At 59.8% G+C, this 18680-nt stretch overlaps 1 protein-coding gene across 1 annotated transcript in view; it reads left to right on the top strand.

Moving 5' to 3' along the window:
* Window positions 1-6633: 6633 nt before the first annotated feature.
* The window catches only part of ANKFY1 (ankyrin repeat and FYVE domain containing 1), a 71964-nt gene continuing 59917 nt past the window's right edge, over window positions 6634-18680 (top strand). The window contains exon 1 of the mRNA XM_080827135.1: window positions 6634-6673. Within this exon, the coding sequence (XP_080683261.1) occupies window positions 6664-6673 (10 nt within the window). The 5' untranslated portion in view covers window positions 6634-6663. The remainder of the gene's footprint in view (window positions 6674-18680) is intronic.

The following is an 18680-nucleotide window of genomic DNA, read 5'->3' as shown; positions in this document are numbered from 1 at the left end:
CTTTCTCCTTCCTTCCTTCTTTCTTTTCTCTCCCTAACAGGACGCCGCCGTCCGGCCTTCCTCCCTGCACCCTTGCGCACAGACCCTTCACAGCTGGGAGGGGGTGCTCGCTGGGACCTGCGCTGCCTGTGGCTGTGACGGCCGCCTCCTTCCAGAGAAAAGAACGAGAAGCCAGATCTCTAATCAGAACTGAGTTAGAGACAAGAAAGTCCGTGAGAGCGGATTGGAGGTCCTTATCACAATCTAATTTTCCTGATAAGTACATTTGAAATAAATTATAAAAGGGTCCAGATGATGTCCCTGAACCTTAGATGCCAGTTTCATGCACAGTCATCTGCCCAGGGTTTTAGCAACAAGCGGCTTCAAGTGCAAAGAAACAGCGTTGGACGAGTCTGCTGTGTGCACGGCTCTGGGCTTGAAGGAAGGACCCCCCTGACTTCCCCCCTCACCCTCAGAAAGACAGGCCTTCCCAGAGGATGGCAGACCCCAGCAGAAACACAGTTTGCAGAGCAAATTATTTCCAGGATAAGGTGTTTTTGGTTATTCAGTTTCAGATGTGTGTAACATGAATGCCAGGGTAGGGTTAGGGTTTTGTTTCACTGGACCAGCATGTCCCACAGAGCCGTAGTGAGACGAGAAAAGATTGTGAGTCCTAGTCACACCAGCAGAATAAACCACAGGAGAAGGAAAAGACTTTGACAAAGAAGCAGACAGCGCTCAGACCGAGGGTCTCCGCGGAAGGTCCTAGGCAAGACCCTTGATTTTTCTCCCTTCCCAGCAGTAACCGTTAGGAATAAGCACGGTCGCGCTGTGTGTTCGCAGCGGCGTCTCCTTCATTCCTAAGGAGCCCCAGAGACCCCATTCCCGTTTCTCCAGCTTCTGCTTCGCGGCAGGCTAGTGCAGGTGTGTCTCCTAAGGGACCCAGCCCCTTTCTTACAAGGATCTTCCAAAGTAACGCTTTCTCACATGGAAACACGAGCAGGTCAGTGTCAAAACCGTAGAGCAAGTACGTTTCACGGCTGGAATTCTGTCCCGCGACCTCCCGTACCGGGTGCTGCCACCCCTCACGGCAGGTCACACGGACCATGCGCACGTTAAGGCCGGTACTCAGCCCAGCTCAGTGGACTCCGAGAGATCCCGTCCCTTCCCCTCTCTACCGTGACAGGGCGCTGCTCCCCCAGGAAGAGCCTGATCCCGCGTGCCCTTAAGGCCTCAGCATTTCCCATTCACGCGCCTCCTGTTCCCTGTCCCGGATAACTCCACACCAGGTTCCTCTTCGTCTGAGCAAAAGCTGGGCCAGGTCTACGGTGAGCCCTGTTCCAGGGCTGAGGTTTTAGACTGTCTCTCTGGTCGTTCCAGTGTCGGGAGCGCCCCGGAGCCTGGGGGCTGTTGGAGCCTGTCCGCCCAGTGCTAGCGTGGCTTTGTGTCCCGGGCTCTGCCACGAGGGCCTCTCCGTGGCTCAGGGCTTTCAAGCCAGTTGGGAATCCAGACGGAGGGCAGAAGACAAAGGCCCAGGATCGGGGTCTGTTCCGGGTCCCCCTAAGAGGACCGCGCGTGCGTCCTGGAGGGCTTCCCGAGGGAGGCCGTGAGGAGGAGGTACTCCAGCCCCAGTGGGTTTCCATTCCGCTGTGGCCGTCTAGTCCCAGCCAGCTGGAAGGGCCCAAATTTGTTTCTTCCTGCACGTGTGCTGCTGTCCCTGGTTTTCGTCACGTTCTCACGGGGGTCCTGACCCTCCGCATCCTCACGAGCGTGCTGAGACAGCGGTGCAGTCGCGCCGGGAGCACGAGCTCGCAGGCCCCTGCCCGCACCAACACGGCACGTCAGCTGCCGGCCGCACTCGCACCCGGTTCTCCTGGCCGCCGGTGTAGCTCCCTCGGCGGCAGCCGCGCTCGAGCACCGAGCCCCGCCGCGCCACGCGCCGGGCTGATGCCGGTGAGACCCGAGAAGTGGTCTGTCGCCAAACGGGCATCAGTTATGATGCTATTTCCCAGACACTCCCCTCATTCCTTGGCCAGGACCCAGCACGTGTCTGTAGGGCGCGCTCAAATGGCCACGGCTGCTTGTGACCGAAGGGGACAGGCTTTCCAGGCCACACCGATGACCCCAGTGGCTCACCGTGTGGCACACCTCCAAACCACTCTTCACAGATGAAGAAGCTGGGCGCTCTGGCCTGGCCCGCACGCCCCGCAAGTCCTCCCCTCCCCCTCGGCGGTCTAAGTGCCCCTTGCTCGGCCCCGCGCGGCCACCTACCCTGGCCCACGTCCCGCCCACCTTCGGTGTCCCCCCGCCGTTGGAGAAGCATCTCCCCGAGCGCGCCGCTGTCCCGACACGTCTCCACACCCTCTCCTCTCCAATCTCCCGCGTGTCCCTCGGCCAGAATTCCTCCCTCTCCCTCAGAACGAACTCCGGATCCCTCCTCTACTCCCCCTTCCTACCCTCCGATGCTTGCCTTTGATGGCAGCCACGGCTTCTCCAGCTCGGGACCCCTCTGCCGTTCTAAGACTTCCATCTCCCCCTTGGCTCTTCTCCCAGCCACGGCGTCCCCCGCGGTCCCCGTGCTTCCAGAGATGCGGCCGCCACCATTCTCTCACGTCTCCTTTGGCTACAAATGTGTTTGGAAAGGTCTCTGCTGTCGGGTCCTATTACTCCTTAACCCTGTTTTTTGCTGTGGGACGTCCCCAGAGTCACTGAAGGTTTGGCTCCTGGCTTAGGGTCTCCCTCCTTCCCTACCTCTCAGTCCCAATGGTCAATTTTCCCGGCTTCTTACTGTTCACTGTGGCAGGTGTGTTGCACTCCGTGTCCTGGACCTTATCACATCCTGGGGCTACCGAGCTTGGAGCTGCCCTTTGCCACCTGGCACACGGGCCTCCCCACCGGCCCTCGACAGGACAGGGACCTGGGTTTCACGACCCTACCCCCTGCCCCTACCGGTCTGCACCTGAGCTGTCCGCTCCGCCTGTCTGGCAGGGAATCCCGAGGCCGGGCCAGCACCGCCATCTGTGCTCTCAGCCCTCGGGGGTTTCTGCTCGGAAAGCACCCGTCCACACGGACAGGGGACACGCGGCGCCGCCCCTTCGGGCCAGATCTCGCGTCTCTCTGGTCCGTGAACTCATGTCATCATCGGGTTTCCTGACGCCTCTCGGCCCATTCGGGTCCCCTTCCGTGGGCTTTAAACGACTAAGCAACGGCCTCTGGTCCCTGGTGGGACCCACAGAGGGGTTCTGGGGTGCGCTTTGAGGTCCACTTGGGGTCATCGGTTGGGTCCATGGTGGGATCCGTGGAGGGGCCACTGGTGTGGGGTGTGGTAGGATGCATAGTGGGGTCTGCATGGGTGGGGTCCAGTGGGGCCCATGGTGGGGTGCGCATGGGTTCTACCGCGGGGTCATCGGTGGAGTCCGCGGAGGGGTGCGCAGTGGGGTGCATCGTGGGGTGCACGGTGGGCTCCGCGGAGGGGTGCGCGGTGGGGTGCGCGGTGGGGAGCACGGTGGGGTGTACGGTGGGCTCCGCGGAGGGGGGCATAGCGGGGTGCACGGTGGGCTCTGCGGAGGGGTGCGCGGTGGGGTGCACCGTGGGCTCCGCGGTGGGGTGTGCGGTGGGGTGCATTGTGGGGTGCGCGGTGGGGCCCAGAGAGGGGTGCGTAGTGGGATGCACGGTGGGCTCCGCGGAGGGGTGCGCGGTGGGGAGCACGGTGGGTGCACGGTGGGCTCCGCGGTGGGGAGCACGGTGGGGTGTACGGTGGGGTGCACGGTGGGGTGCGCGGTGGGGCCCAGAGAGGGGTGCATAGTGGGATGCACGGTGGGCTCCGCGGAGGGGTGCGCGGTGGGGAGCACGGTGGGGTGTACGGTGGGGAGCGCGGTGGGGTGCGCGGTGGGGTGCGCGGTGGGGAGCACGGTGGGGTGCGCGGTGGGGAGCACGGTGGGCTCCGAGGAGGGGTGCGCGGTGGGGTGCGCGGTGGGGAGCACGGTGGGGTGCACGGTGGGGTGCGCGGTGGGGCGCATCGTGGGGTGCGCGGTGGGGCCCAGAGAGGGGTGCATAGTGGGATGCACGGTGGGCTCCGCGGAGGGGTGCGCGGTGGGGAGCACGGTGGGGTGTACGGTGGGGAGCACGTTGGGGAGCACGGTGGGCTCCGCGGAGGGGTGCGCGGTGGGGAGCACGGTGGGGTGTACGGTGGGGAGCACGTTGGGGAGCACGGTGGGCTCCGCGGAGGGGTGCGCGGTGGGGTGCGCGGTGGGGTGCACGGTGGGCTCCGCGGAGGGGTGCGCGGTGGGGTGCGCGGTGGGGTGCGCGGTGGGGTGCACGGTGGGCTCCGCGGAGGGGTGCGCGGTGGGGTGCGCGGTGGGGTGCGCGGTGGGCTCCGCGGAGGGGTGCGCGGTGGGGTGCGCGGTGGGGTGCGCGGTGGGCTCCGCGGAGGGGTGCGCGGTGGGGTGCGCGGTGGGGAGCGCGGTGGGCTCCGCGGAGGGGTGCGCGGTGGGGTGCGCGGTGGGGTGCGCGGTGGGGTGCGCGGTGGGCTCCGCGGAGGGGTGCGCGGTGGGGTGCGCGGTGGGCTCCGCGGAGGGGTGCGCGGTGGGGTGCACGGTGGGCTCCGCGGTGGGGTGCGCGGTGGGGTGCGCGGTGGGGTGCGCGGTGGGGTGCGCGGAGGGGTGCGCGGTGGGGTGCACGGTGGGGTGCACGGTGGGGTGCGCGGTGGGGCGCATCGTGGGGTGCGCGGTGGGGCCCAGAGAGGGGTGCATAGTGGGATGCACGGTGGGCTCCGCGGAGGGGTGCGCGGTGGGGAGCACGGTGGGGTGTACGGTGGGGAGCACGTTGGGGAGCACGGTGGGCTCCGCGGAGGGGTGCGCGGTGGGGAGCACGGTGGGGTGTACGGTGGGGAGCACGTTGGGGAGCACGGTGGGCTCCGCGGAGGGGTGCGCGGTGGGGTGCGCGGTGGGGTGCACGGTGGGCTCCGCGGAGGGGTGCGCGGTGGGGTGCGCGGTGGGGTGCGCGGTGGGGTGCACGGTGGGCTCCGCGGAGGGGTGCGCGGTGGGGTGCGCGGTGGGCTCCGCGGAGGGGTGCGCGGTGGGGTGCGCGGTGGGGTGCGCGGTGGGCTCCGCGGAGGGGTGCGCGGTGGGGTGCGCGGTGGGGAGCGCGGTGGGCTCCGCGGAGGGGTGCGCGGTGGGGTGCGCGGTGGGGTGCGCGGTGGGCTCCGCGGAGGGGTGCGCGGTGGGGTGCGCGGTGGGCTCCGCGGAGGGGTGCGCGGTGGGCTCCGCGGAGGGGTGCGCGGTGGGGTGCGCGGTGGGCTCCGCGGAGGGGTGCGCGGTGGGGTGCACGGTGGGCTCCGCGGTGGGGTGCGCGGTGGGGTGCGCGGTGGGGTGCGCGGTGGGGTGCTCGGTGGGGTGCGCGGAGGGGTGCGCGGTGGGGTGCACGGTGGGCTCCGCGGTGGGGTGCGCGGTGGGGTGCGCGGTGGGGTGCGCGGTGGGGTGCGCGGTGGGGAGCGCGGTGGGCTCCGCGGAGGGGTGCGCGGTGGGGTGCGCGGTGGGGTGCGCGGTGGGGAGCACGGTGGGCTCCGAGGAGGGGTGCGCGGTGGGGTGCGCGGTGGGGAGCACGGTGGGGTGCACGGTGGGGTGCGCGGTGGGGCGCATCGTGGGGTGCGCGGTGGGGCCCAGAGAGGGGTGCATAGTGGGATGCACGGTGGGCTCCGCGGAGGGGTGCGCGGTGGGGAGCACGGTGGGGTGTACGGTGGGGAGCACGTTGGGGAGCACGGTGGGCTCCGCGGAGGGGTGCGCGGTGGGGTGCGCGGTGGGGTGCGCGGTGGGGTGCACGGTGGGCTCCGCGGAGGGGTGCGCGGTGGGGTGCGCGGTGGGGTGCGCGGTTGGCTCCGCGGAGGGGTGCGCGGTGGGGTGCGCGGTGGGGTGCGCGGTGGGGTGCACGGTGGGCTCCGCGGAGGGGTGCGCGGTGGGGTGCGCGGTGGGCTCCGCGGAGGGGTGCGCGGTGGGGTGCGCGGTGGGGTGCGCGGTGGGCTCCGCGGAGGGGTGCGCGGTGGGGTGCGCGGTGGGGAGCGCGGTGGGCTCCGCGGAGGGGTGCGCGGTGGGGTGCGCGGTGGGGTGCGCGGTGGGGTGCGCGGTGGGCTCCGCGGAGGGGTGCGCGGTGGGGTGCGCGGTGGGGTGCGCGGTGGGGTGCGCGGTTGGCTCCGCGGAGGGGTGCGCGGTGGGGTGCGCGGTGGGGTGCGCGGTGGGCTCCGCGGAGGGGTGCGCGGTGGGGTGCGCGGTGGGGAGCGCGGTGGGCTCCGCGGAGGGGTGCGCGGTGGGGTGCGCGGTGGGCTCCGCGGAGGGGGGCATAGCGGGGTGCACGGTGAGCCCCCGCTCCGGTTCCCCTCGCCTCTGCCGCCACCTCAGCTCCCCGGCAAGACACGAGCCGTGAGAGCAGCGCGCCCGCCCCCGACCGTCCCCCGACCGTCCCCCGGCCGGCTCTGTGCGAGCACTAGTGTCGCTCGCCGCGGCCGCGACCCAGGCGGTCAGCGCGCGGCGGCCCCGGCCTCCAAGGCGCGAGGGGAGGAGAGGTCGCCGCGCGCCGCCCCGCCCGCGCCCCGCCCCCTCGCGAGAGTCTCGCGAGACCCGCGGCCGCCCGCGCGCGCCGCCCCGTGAGCGCCGCGCACTTCTCGCGAGGCTGCGGCAGGGCCGGCCCGCCATGGCGGACGGTAGGCTGTGCGGGGGGCGCGCGGGACGGCGCGGGGCGGAGCGGGCGCTGCGGGGGCCCGGCCGGGCGTGGTCGCAGCGGGCGCGGCGGGTGTCGGGGCGCGCGGCGGGCCGGGGTTCTGCGCGCGGCTCCCGGGGCGACGCCCCTCGGGCGCCCCCGACCCCGCGGGCCGCGGCGGCTGCGGAGCCGGGTCCGGGCCGTGCGGCGGGGTGCGGCCGTGGGCGTGCGCGGGGCGGCCCTGGAGACCGGCCGCGCCGGCGGGGTCGCCGGCTGCTCGGAAACCGAAACTGCTGCCCGGCACGTCCGGCGTCGGGCCGGGACGCTGCCCCCAGGGCGGCGGGGGTGGGGCGCGGCCGGGGTCGCCCTCGTCCTGCCCTCGCGCCCTCCCTGCGCGCCGTTCGGGACCTCTCGGGCCCTGCCCCCCGCGGGCCGCGGGCGGGCGTCCGCGCTGTGGAGGCGGATTGTGCGGGGGGAGGGCGGCAGGCGGCGGCGCGGGGTCCTGCGGGGTCCTGCGGGGGCCGCCGCCGTGCCGCCCCTGCTGCCCCGCTGTTGCGGGAAACGCGCCTGCTGTGACCCGGTGCCCTTCGAGCGGCCGCAGGGCGCTGGTCACGACCTGCCCCGTCGCTCTGGAGCCCAGCGGGGCCTGAGCCCGCCGTGGCTCGGGTCTTGGGTCGGGGCGGCCCCGACGGCGCGCAGGCCTCCCGCCCCGGCCTTGGGCTCGGGGACGCGCGGGTGAAGCCGGCCTGCCTTGCCCTGCGCGGACGCGGGTCTGACGCCGAGGTCCCGGGCACGGCCAGCGCCGGCACCCGGCGTTCGCCTCGGTCCTCCCCGCGTTAGACGCCCTGGTCGGGGCGCAGAGGGACATCGCGTGAACGCAGAGGGGAGGAAAAGGGACGGAAGCAGCAGCTCGTTTTGGGGCAGATCGCGGCCGGCAGCCCGGGCGGCGGCGCCTGGAAGCAGCGAGGAAGGGCGGGGCGGGGGGAGCAGGAGGGCCTCCCGGGAGGTCCGGGGTCTAGCCCTGTGCGCTGGAAGGGGCGCGAGAGACCGAGCTGGGAACGGCGCGGCGGCCGGGGGTCGCTCAGCACTTCTGCTCCGCACCTGCTTGCCCCGCGGTCGGCTTGCGGGCCGGAGGACCTCGCGCAGGCTGCGGGCAGCGACCAGCGAGCCCTGCTGCGGGTGCCTGGACACGCGGCCAGGGTCGCCCTGGGACACGCGCAGCCCGGGGCCCGGGCGCCTGCAACGACACCTCCTGGAGGGTTCCGCCGCCAAGGGGTCGTGGATGGGCGCGCCCACCCGGGAGCTTCTCGCCGGGCGGCTTTTCTGCGCCTGTTCTGTGTTTCAGTTTCCCGGCCCGCGGTTTCAGGTCTGGGGAAACAGTGTTGCCAAACGTCGGGAAGCCTTGAGTGGGGCGGGGAGGGTGCGGGGGGGAGGAAGGCAAGGGTGGCCGGGAAGTCCTGCTGCGGCGCTGCAGTCCGTTTGTCAGGGCCGCTCCGCCCGTCCCGAAGTCCCCGCGGACAGACAGACCAGTCGCGGAAAGCTGGGCCGGGAGCAGCGGGACCGTCTGCGACCGTGCGCGGTGCGGACCGGCTGCTGGTGGTTCTGCGCGCGGTGCCGGGGCGCGAGGGTGTGGGAAGCAGTGCCTGGGAGTCCGGCAGAGCCTGGAGCCCGGTGCGCAGGTCCCCTCTTAGGGACGCCTTTAGAACTCCGGCTTTTCTTCCTTCCGTCCATTCGTGGCTGGTGGTTTGACCCAATGTATTTAGCTTAAAATCTGTCCTGAATTAGTTTGTTTCTACCCTACATGTGCAGCGCTCCTACTAATTTAAAATTGCTTTGTCACTCGCAAAAGCCCTTCCTACTTGGACTTCCTGCTTTTCCCTTTTCTTCTTGCTTTTGCTTCCTCAGCACCCACTTTCACAGTTCCAGCGCTCCCTCTATGACATGGATGAGGTCACGTCTCCTTTACGCTTCTCAGCACGCTCAGCCCACACACACTGTCCGCTCCTGTGGGTCTCCGTGATCTTAAAAATACACTCCAAAGCCTTCCAGGGACCCGCAGGTCCCAGCGGGGTCTGGCCCCTGCTTAACCGTGCGGCGGTGTCGCCTGCTTCTCTCCTGTATCCGTGCTCTCGCCGCGCTGACTTCCTTGCTGTCCCACATGCGCTCCCAGCCCGTCCCCCTCTCCGTCTGTCCTTGCGGCGCCTTGGGCTGAAACGGTCTCTTGCAGTCTCTCCTTGCAGCTAAGTGGCTCATTTGAGTGTCTGTTTAGTTCTCACCACCTTTAGAGATGTTCCTAATTATTCTTTAAATTTCTTTATTGTAATGTAAACCTCACGAGGGTGGAGACTTCCATTTTGTTCAGTGCTACGTACCCCAGCTTGGAATCAATCATTCGTACGGTTGATGGTTGAAGGAATGGCTGAGTTTACTGAGCGTCATTGACCAGACACGGAGCAAAGTAGCCTGGATACACCCTCAGTCCCTGGTCGAGTGTGCTGGTGGGACCGGCTGCTCTTGTGTTCTGAATAATGTTAGCCTCCTGCGACTCCCCAACCTACTTTTCGTCCCGCCTCTTTTAGTCTTAGCAATCCAAGTAGAACGCTTGAGAGCAGAATCTGCGTTCAGACGAGGATTTGAACCCGAGTCCCGCCAAGCTGTGAGCCCGGCAAGCCAGTTAATTTCTCTCTGTCTCTGTTTCCTCAGCTTTAGAAGAGGGGGTCCTCTCTGTCTCAGACGTGGCTGAGTGGGGGTCAGAAGGAATGGTGCACGAAGAACACTGCCAGCGCAGTGCCCGGCGTTCTGACCCTGGCCTGTGCTCTTTTCTTCGTCCCCTCTTCAGCTCTGCTCTCCTTCCCTTCCTCAGTAAAATGAAGGTGAAAACTGGAAAAGATGTAATGGGTTACTAAACAGAAAATTGATCATGGACTTTTGTTAGCTTACTGGAATTTGGTGAGGAAAAGACTTTGGACAATTCAAATACTAGGTGAGTACATTTCATATTCTGGACAATCACTGGCTGATATAGTAGCCACTAGCCCCATATGGCTGCTTTCCTTTAAATTAAGTAAAATTAAAAATTCAGTTCTGGGGCGCCTGGGTGGCTCAGTGGGTTAAAGCCTCTGCCTTCAGCTCAGTTCATGATCCCAGGGTCCTGGGATCGAGCCCTGGCATTGGGCTGTCTGCTCTGCAGGGAGCCTGCTCTTCCCCCCCCACCCCTTCTCTCTGCCTGTCTCTCTGCCTACTTGTGATCTCTGTCTGTCAAATAAATAAAATAAAAAATCTTAAAAAAAATTCAGTTCTGTGGTCACAGTCGCTCAGTTTCAATTGCTTTGTAGCTGTGTGCTTGGTGGTCCCCTTCCTAGCACACAGCCCAGGTGAACACCACTTGCTTGCATCGTTGCAGAAAGTGCTGTTGGATAACACTCCTCCAGAAAGTGCTTTGTCAGTCCAGGCTGCTAGAAGGAGGGAAAGAGGAAACTTTGCTCTCTTTTCAGTTTTCAGATTTATTCCTTTCCTTGTTATTTTACTCATTCAGTGAGTATGTGTCCCACACTTTGTTTTTGTCTTGTTTGTTCTTTCTTTCTTTAACATCTAAGGTATCATTTGTTTCAGGGGGACAGGTCTGGGATTCATCACGTCCCAGGCTTTCGACAATTCTGCATTCCCTGGGGATCTCTTGACCACTGTCCTTTCACGAGCATTGCTTCCTTTTTTCTGCCATTCCCTTTTTTCACTTCTGTCACCTGTGGCACCTGTTCACTTTCTCCTTGAGGTTTTTCTTTTTCCCCCACGAAGAGAGGTTTATCAGTTCACTGCAGTGACTACGGATGTGTGGGAAGAGAGGTGCAGGGTCTGTCACTGGCAAGGCAAGTGAGAATACCCAAGTGTTAGTGTCCTGTTGAATCGGAGTAGGCCAAGGGTCGGGTGTTTGAGCTCTGGCTTGTGAGGCGCTGTGGGGCAGAGGATGGGATGAGCGTGGAGTCGGAAGAGGGAGAAGTGGTGGTTCAAACAGAGGAGCCAGACCTAGAGCTTCTTCACAGCAGAGTCTGCAGTGTGTGAGGGGAGGTGAAAAGCATGTGTAAGAAACCGTTGTAAGGCAGAAGGTGAAAAACGCTAGAAGTTACTTTGAAAATTCAGATGGGAAGAGATTTTTTAGGGAAGTGGTAGGGAGTACGTTTTGGGTAGTCAGGGAAGGTCTTTGCTGCAGGAAATAGTGTTTGACCTGTGATTAGGAAAATAGACCTCTTTTGGACATGGGGAGATGGTAGTGAGAAGAGGTCACTTCTTGACGGAAGGAATAGTGGGATATGAGGTTGGAAAAGTATGTTAAGGGGCAGATGATGAACGGATTGATAAGGTGTTTGGATTTTACGCCGTGGGCTGTGGAGTGAGGCTGCGGAGTGATGCCCGCCAGGGTAGTGACGGACTAGAATCGTCGGTGGCACGCGGGCAGGGCTGCAGTGCAGAGGACGGATCTGCGCGAACCGTCACGGTTGGTGATGAGTGTTTTGGTGAGGAGCTCTGGGCTGGTGACCGAGAGGAGCAAGACTTGCAGAAGGTATGAAAGATGGGACTTTTGAAACTTGTTTCCATGTTGACAGGAGATAGCAAAGATGACTCAAGGGTTCTGCATCTGGATGACTCAGATAATGGTTGGGAGGAGGAGGAACAGATTCGAGAACAACCGTCTTGACCTCCTTTGTGGGTGTAGTTTGCCGTGTCCAGTGGTTGTGTCTTAGCGAGCGCGATTAGAAGCATCTCCAGTCAGACTGGCCTGTGGGTAAAATTAGCTAGTTAACTAATATTTATTGATTATCTCTTATGAAACCAGCCCTATGATCAGGGCCACACAGAGTGAGGTGTGGGAGGATGTTTGTCATGCCACTGACTTACAGACAAGACTTCACAGAGTCGGGCTCCGTTCAGGAAAGTGGCTTTCATTTCTGTTACGCGGAAGCTGCTGTGCCAGGGGCGACAGAGCGACCAGGACAGTCTCAGCCTTGATGGGACCTTGGAGCAGACGGAAGGGCCGAGTTTCTCAGAAAAGGATGTGTGTGGTGCTTTATGGTCACAGATTTTCTCTTGCGTTGGTGATCGACGGCACCACTAATACGCACGCCCTCACGCCAGTGACCCGCACTCAGCCGCCAGACCTGTGGGTCCGGGGAAGCTGGCTCTCCCGTGTGTGCTTCCTGTCTGCGGGCTGCCCCGATTCGGACTGCCGGCTCTCAGCACGGTGCGCTCGCCCGGGGGGCTTTTAAAAACCCAGGTCCGTGCGTCCTTCAGCTTCAGGGAAGAGCAGTGTATCCCACAAAACTTTTTTTTTTTCCAAACTGAGTCATTATTGGATAAAACATGGTTTTACTGAGTCAGCTTTTTAAACTAGTCTGTTTATATACGTGTGTATGTAAATGTATAGTTGTGTATGTGTACACAGATGCAGATATGCGTAAAATAAGGTAACGTTTCCTACCTAAGGAAGGAGTCCTGGGTAGTGAGTTTCATTTGTAACTAGTGTAATAGGTTTCTTTCTTTTTTTTTTTTTTAAATTTTATTTATTTATTTGAGAGAGAATGAGTGAGAGAGCATGAGAGAGGAGAAGGTCAGAGGGAGAAGCAGACTCCCCAAGAAGCTGGGAGCCCGATGCGGGACTCGATCCTGGAAGTCCAGGATCATGACCTGAGGTAAAGGCAGTCACTCAACCAACTGAGCCACCCAGGCGCCCCTGTAATAGGGTTTTTTAAAGCAAACTTGGGTTAAACAATGGCTTTTGTGCTTTGTCAAAACATTCAGGTTATGACAGTTACATTCGCTAGGTTTTTAAAAGGGCAAGAAGTCAGAATATGAGCTATCTCTTAGCACCCTCATATTTTTAATAATATCCGAAGAGTGAGAGAGAGGAGCAGGAGAGTGCAGCCCGGCTCCGGCGGCCCTGACTGACCCTTTGCGTGTTCCAGATGGTATCAACCTCCTCTTTCCCTTTTCCTTTCCAGTGGGATGTGTTGTGAACCTGAGTTCTCAATAGTGAATACACCCACTTATTTCATACTCTTTATTAAAAGGTCATCTTAGGGGCGCGGGGGTGGCTCAGTCGGTTGAGCGTCTGCCTTCAGCTCAGGTCGTGATCTCGGGGTCCTGGGATCGAGCCCCGCATCAGGCTCTCTGCTCAGCGGGGAGTCGGCTTCCCCCCCCCGCCCCTCCCCTGCTCATGCTCACCCGCGTGTTCTCTCTCTGTGTTGGATAAATAAAATATATAAAAAATATAAAAAACAACGGTTATCCTACATTTAGCACTCTTGATTAAAGAACGGACATGAACCACTGTGGAAGAAAATTCCCATCTGTACTGGGACAGGGTTAGAAAAGTCATAGTGGAGGTGAATCATCACCAGGGAGGAGCTCTGTCGGTGCTGATGCCAGCAAGGAGGATAGTGGTCTCTGAGAAGTTGATGTTTGAATGAAACACTGTTCCGTGGAGGACCCTAACATATTCCTGAGACGGTCTTTAGTCTTGCACGTTTCCAGATAGGGTGCCGCCACGGCTTTTACAGTGACTTTTTTCTTTTATCTCATGGACATGGTTAAAGCAGAGCAAAGATAAGTCATTTAGTGAGTAACGCATTCTATAAAGAACACGACTTCACTGTTAAGATTGGGGCTGGAGTACAAACACTAGAGAAGTGTGAAGACACGGAACGTCAAGATTTTGTTCCTCTAAAAAAACTTGAGTCCTGTTTGGGTTAGAATCTGAGTAAGCAGAGGGCGTAGAAATTGCATTTAGGAGGGGAATGGGAAGAACACATTTAATTCCTGGTTAGTGAATTAACAGTAAAGGTTCGCTGTCCTGATACCGGAGCCACAGTTAGGCAGCATGGCACTGTGGGACGAGCACGGACTTCGGCTTGAGGTCTTGAATCTTCGGTTGGTCTCCCGCTAACTGTGTAATTTTAGACCGTCCATTGAATCTAAGTGAATTCTGTTTTGTTAAGTGTTGTGCTGTTTGGAATATGTTGGTTAGAATATGAGATGATGAGTTAACTGGTATAGAAGATGTCAAAAAATTCTGATTCCTCTTTTTTATTGCAAAGTGTTACAAGAAAGCGTACATTTTATTCACTGTGTAAAACTTTGTTGTTGACACTAATCAGCAAGAAGCTGTTAGGACTTTAAAATGTTTTACTATGTGTAATCTTTTGTTTGTAAAGGAAAGTGTTTTAGTTTTCTAGGGCTGCTGGAACACATATCCCCGAACTGGCAGGCTTCAAACAACAGAAATGTATTCCTCATGGTTCTGGAGGGCGGAAGTCTCAAATCAGTGTCACTGGGCTGAAAGGAGAGTGTCACTCCCCCTGGGAAGAGCCCAGCTTCCGGGGCGGTTGGCATTCTTCCGCTTGTCAGTCTGCAAGGCTGTGTCTTCGTGTGGCCTTTCCTCTTTGTGTCGAAGCTCCCTCTGCCCCTCCTCGTAAGGAGGCCTGCCCACCTCGGCTCTCTAATCGCACCTGCAGAGCCCCCCTCCCCTTGTCATATAAAGGTAATACCCGCGGGTTCCAGGGACGGGGACATACATGTTGATGGGGGCGTCTTTCAGTGTCGCGGTAGGCAGTGTCGTGGGATTTGATCACCCGAGTCATCAGATTTCTAAAATTCTGTTTGTGTGCAGTTTCGGAGTGCTCAGAGACTGTGCCGTGCAGTTCAGAGCACAGCCAGTGGAGTACCAAGATAAATAAGACGTTTCCTGCCCTCGAGAGACTTCTTAGAGGAGCCAGAACACCTCAGTAGGAAGCTTGTACTTTTCTAGACAGTAGAGAACTGGCTGAAGGTGTTCGGCTTGGTTAAGCCGTGTTTCAGGAAGATGAGTGATGATGTGTGCGGAGTACAGTGACGAGGGAAGTGGGACACGGATGCTGGCTGCACGGGAGTGAGTCAGACGGGAAATTGCTGGTGCGATGGTGTTGAGAAAGAGGAAGATGTCAAGGTGTGTCCCAGAGGGAGTGTGTTGCGAGCTTTATGGAGGCATCAATGGCAAACAGTGAGATTCACCGTTTTCACCTGACGGTTGACAAGTACTTAGAGTAGTGTAAGTGCCCCAGCAGTCGTGACCTAGAACATCTCCGCAGTCTTCAGAAGTTCCCTTGAGCTCCTTTGCAGTCCGTTCCGTTCCTGGACCTCTGGCCGCCACCAGTCTGCTTTCTGTCACTGTGGTTTGCCTGTTCTGCGGTTCGGTGTGGGGTTCTGTGGTATGTCGTCATTTGTGTCTGGCTTCCTGCACTCGGCGTGTTGCTTTCCAGGCAGCGTGTTGCCGGTGTCAGTAGTCGGATCCTTTTCACAGAGGAGTGGCATTCCACTGGATTTCTGCACTTTCTGGCATTTGTGTGCATTCGCCGGGTGGAAACTCGAGTTGTTTCCTGTTTGTGTGCACGTGTTTCCCTTCTTCTGGGTAAGTAGCTGGGAGTGGACCCACTGGGGCACAAGGCAGGTGTGTGATGAACGTCAGAGAAATGGTCAGCCTCCTTTCCGGAGTGGCTGTGTTGCTCCGCGTCCTCTCTCTCTGCGTCTGCGCCTGCACTTTCATTTTCGCCGTCCAGCGGGAGTGCCGGGGCAGGTCAGGGTGGCTTTAACTTGAATTTCTCTAACCACTGACGATGCGCATCTCTTTATTCGTGTACTTTATTTGTCGTGCGCTTTTCTTCTTTGGTGAAGTGTTCCCACTTGTGGCCCTTTTTTATTGCGTTGTATTATAGTAGCGAGCCCTAAGAGTTCTTGATGTGGTCTGTAGAAACCTTTGCTGGAAATAACACTTTCTACATGTTTTCTCCTTGGCTGTGCCTTGCCTGTTCTTTTTCTTAGTGTTTAAAGAACAACTTCGGAAATTCGTAATGTCCAGTTTACCCATCTTTTCCTCCTTTTCTTTTTTTTATTTTTTAAAAGATTTTGTTTATTTATTTGACAGACAGAGATCACAAGTAGGCAGAGAGGCAGGTAGAGAGAGAGGAGGAAGCAGGCTCCCCACTGAGCAGAGAGCCCGATGCGGGGCTGGATCCCAGGACCCTGAGATCACGACCCGAACCGAAGGCAGAGGCTTCAACCCACTGAGTTGAACCCAGTTCAACCCTGAGTTCAACCCAGGCGCCCCTACCCATCTTTTCCTCTTAACTGATTCTTTTTTTTATTTTTTTAAATTTATTTGACGGACGGAGATCACAAGTAGGCAGAGAGGCAGGCAGAGAGATGGGGGAAGCAGGCTCCCTGCTGAGCAGAGAGCCCGATGCGGGGCTCGATCCCAGGACCCCAGGATCATGACCTGAGCCGAAGGCAGAGGCCTAACCCACTGAGCCACCCAGGCGCCCCAGAAGGAAGAGTCTTATACAGACCATTGCTGGTTCCTTTTTTGGCTGTCCCATGGCTTACTGATTAAATATATATAAGTCATTATTTTAGGCTAGTCATCGTGAAAGCAGGTTTTTGTGCAGCATTTTTCGTTACGACTGATGAGCTATCCGGAGGCTCATCGAGACGTCTGCCCTCAGACTGCGCTGGTGAAGAGCACGTGGTGCCTCACGCAGACTGCCAGAGGTCTTCACTGATACGTAGCATGGCCGTGTTGGCAAAATGGTAGGTTTTATATGTTATAGAAACTTGCTTTTTCTAAGCAAAGTTGGAGGAAGAGAAGGAGGGAACTTCAGCTGACACCAGCCACTTGATGAAAAAGTAGATAGTAACCCTTTGAACCAGGCTCTGCGCTAAATGATTTAATGTGACTTAATTCCTCCTTGGCAAAACCCTGGGATGTCACTGTAGTTCCCATTTCCACCGAGAAAACTGCAGCACAGAGAGCAGTACCTGCCCGAGGTGACGCGGCTAGGAAGTGGGCAGCCCCGGCCAGCGAGGCTCCAGAGTCGTGCTCTCGAGGACGAGATTGTTACCTTCCGAAGGGTTGGAATCATAGCAGACACTTACTGAGCACACACCGCAGAGCGGGTGCCCTTCTGAGGTCACTATACGTGTTAGCACGATTACACATGAGAAAGAGGTATTTGATGTGGGTGTCCCAGGTAGGAAGAGCGGGTCCGGGGTCGGATCCCAGTTGGCCTCGCTCCGCAGCCTGCAGGTGCACCGCCTTCAGCCCCGGGCTGCTGAATGGTGACCTTGTGCCTTTTTCCATGCGAACTCTTAACTGCTTGGGGACACTTCAAGGACCCATTTGCACTGTTGCGGGCAGACAGTATGCCCACTCAAGAATGTCTTGGCTGAGCGCGCTGTCAGCTCCGGGACAGAAGAGACGTCACACCTGACGATGGCGGCATCACTGACGGGTGCACCTGTGACCTGAGTTTCCCTGCGGAGATGCTGTGGAGTGTCTGTGGTTTTGCAAATAAGAGCCCTAAATCGCCCTGAAGCCCTTCCTGTACCTTCCGTCTTCCCCGATGATAATCTGCGTGTCCTGTGGCAGTGTCCAGCCCCTAGAATTCGGTGTCAGCAATTCTGGAGAGAGATTAGGGCTGTTGCAGTAGATTTCGGAATTGGGATTCCAAAGAAATTTACAGGGATTCCTTGAGAAAACGATTGAAACCGAACTTTTGTGATCTCATTTTCAGGGTTAGGTAGAGGAATCAGCGACTTTTTCCTCGGGAAGGCAGATGTGGTCATGACTCAGTACCCAGATTCTTGTCCCCTCCTGCCGTGAGCTCCCTGTGGCTGCTGCGTCGGTGCCACACTGTTTGAGGAGGTGCCCCTAGACTCTCTTCAGAACTCTCCAAGAGGCAGGTCCTGATCTCCTGTAACGGTGCATAGTAGGTGCTTTGAACACTCGCAGAGTGATTGTTTCAGTGAAACGGACGCGCGCCGCTGTCTGGTAGCAGCTCTGGGGGAGCAGAAGGCCTAGGTTGGCTCGAGTGTGGAAGGTTCAGTTTGCTCCGTGGGAGGAGAACCAGGGGTCCATGGTGGCAGGCTGCCCCGTCTCAGGCAGGTGGGCTGGACCCGGAGCCGCTGGCTGGCACGAGCAAGGGTAGGTGGCCGCCGGCCGTCCTTCTCATTTGGCTTAGGCAGAGGCGAGTGAGGGGCAGGCGTGTTTGCCAGTGAGCCTAGGCCTTGCCTGCTAACTATTTGTTTCTCAGAGTCGAGTATCACTTCTGTTCTACAAACCTGTGGGCTGATACTAGTTTAAAGGGAGAATCTGACCAAGAAGTGAAAGACCGAAGCCTTTTCCTTGTATTTTCTGGACCCAGTGTGCTGAGATAACTTACAGGCTTTATCCAAATTGTTTGAGGTAAAACACCACTTTCCTGGGACATCGTCCCTTGCTCTGGCTTAAGCCAGGTGGCTTCATGATCTTTTTTTTTTTTTAAGATTTTATTTATTTGTTTGTTAGGGAGTGGGGAGAGAGAGACTGTGTGCATCAGGCAGAGGGAGAAGCAAGGAGCCCGATGCGGGGCTCAGTCCCAGGACCGGGCTCACGCCCTGCAGCTGAGCCCCCCGGGCCGCCGGCTTCCTGGCGTGTTCGGGTCCCCTCGGAGCGCTGTCTCTACCTGTAGCTTCGTAAGCAAAACCCCACGTGCCGAGGTGATCTTCTTTGCCTTGGCACCGGCACGACACCGGCACTTTGTTCTTACTGAGCGTGACTAGATCACGTCGGCGTCTTCAGGGCGGCCTCTTCCGACGGACCAGCGTGTGAACGGAAGAATGCCGCCCGGCGGCTCTTCCGTCTGCCCGGTCGTGTGCCCGGGGCAGCCGCCCTGTGCGGGACTTGGGGAGCTGTGTGTGGGGCCGAGCTTTGCCTCCCAGGCGGTCGTTCCGTCCCTGCGGATGTGCGAGACGTCCGCCTTGCCCACCCGCCCCACGTCTGCTGCGCCCGTCCCGCCCCGTCGGGTTCCGACAGCCCGAGCGCCGTTCTCCAGCAGAGCGTGAGAGGAGGGGCCGGTGGCCGGGGGGCCGTGGATTCAGCCACTTTCTCTTCCTCTGGGGCATCATCTGCGAGTTGAACTAAAAGAGATGGTCTTTAGGTTCCTTCAGTC

This window comes from Martes martes, assembly GCF_963455335.1.
Source record: "Martes martes genome assembly, chromosome: 16".
NCBI lineage: Eukaryota > Metazoa > Chordata > Mammalia > Carnivora > Mustelidae > Martes > Martes martes.
The sequence above is the reverse complement of the archived record's forward strand: the minus strand, read 5'-3'. Positions and strand labels throughout refer to the sequence as shown.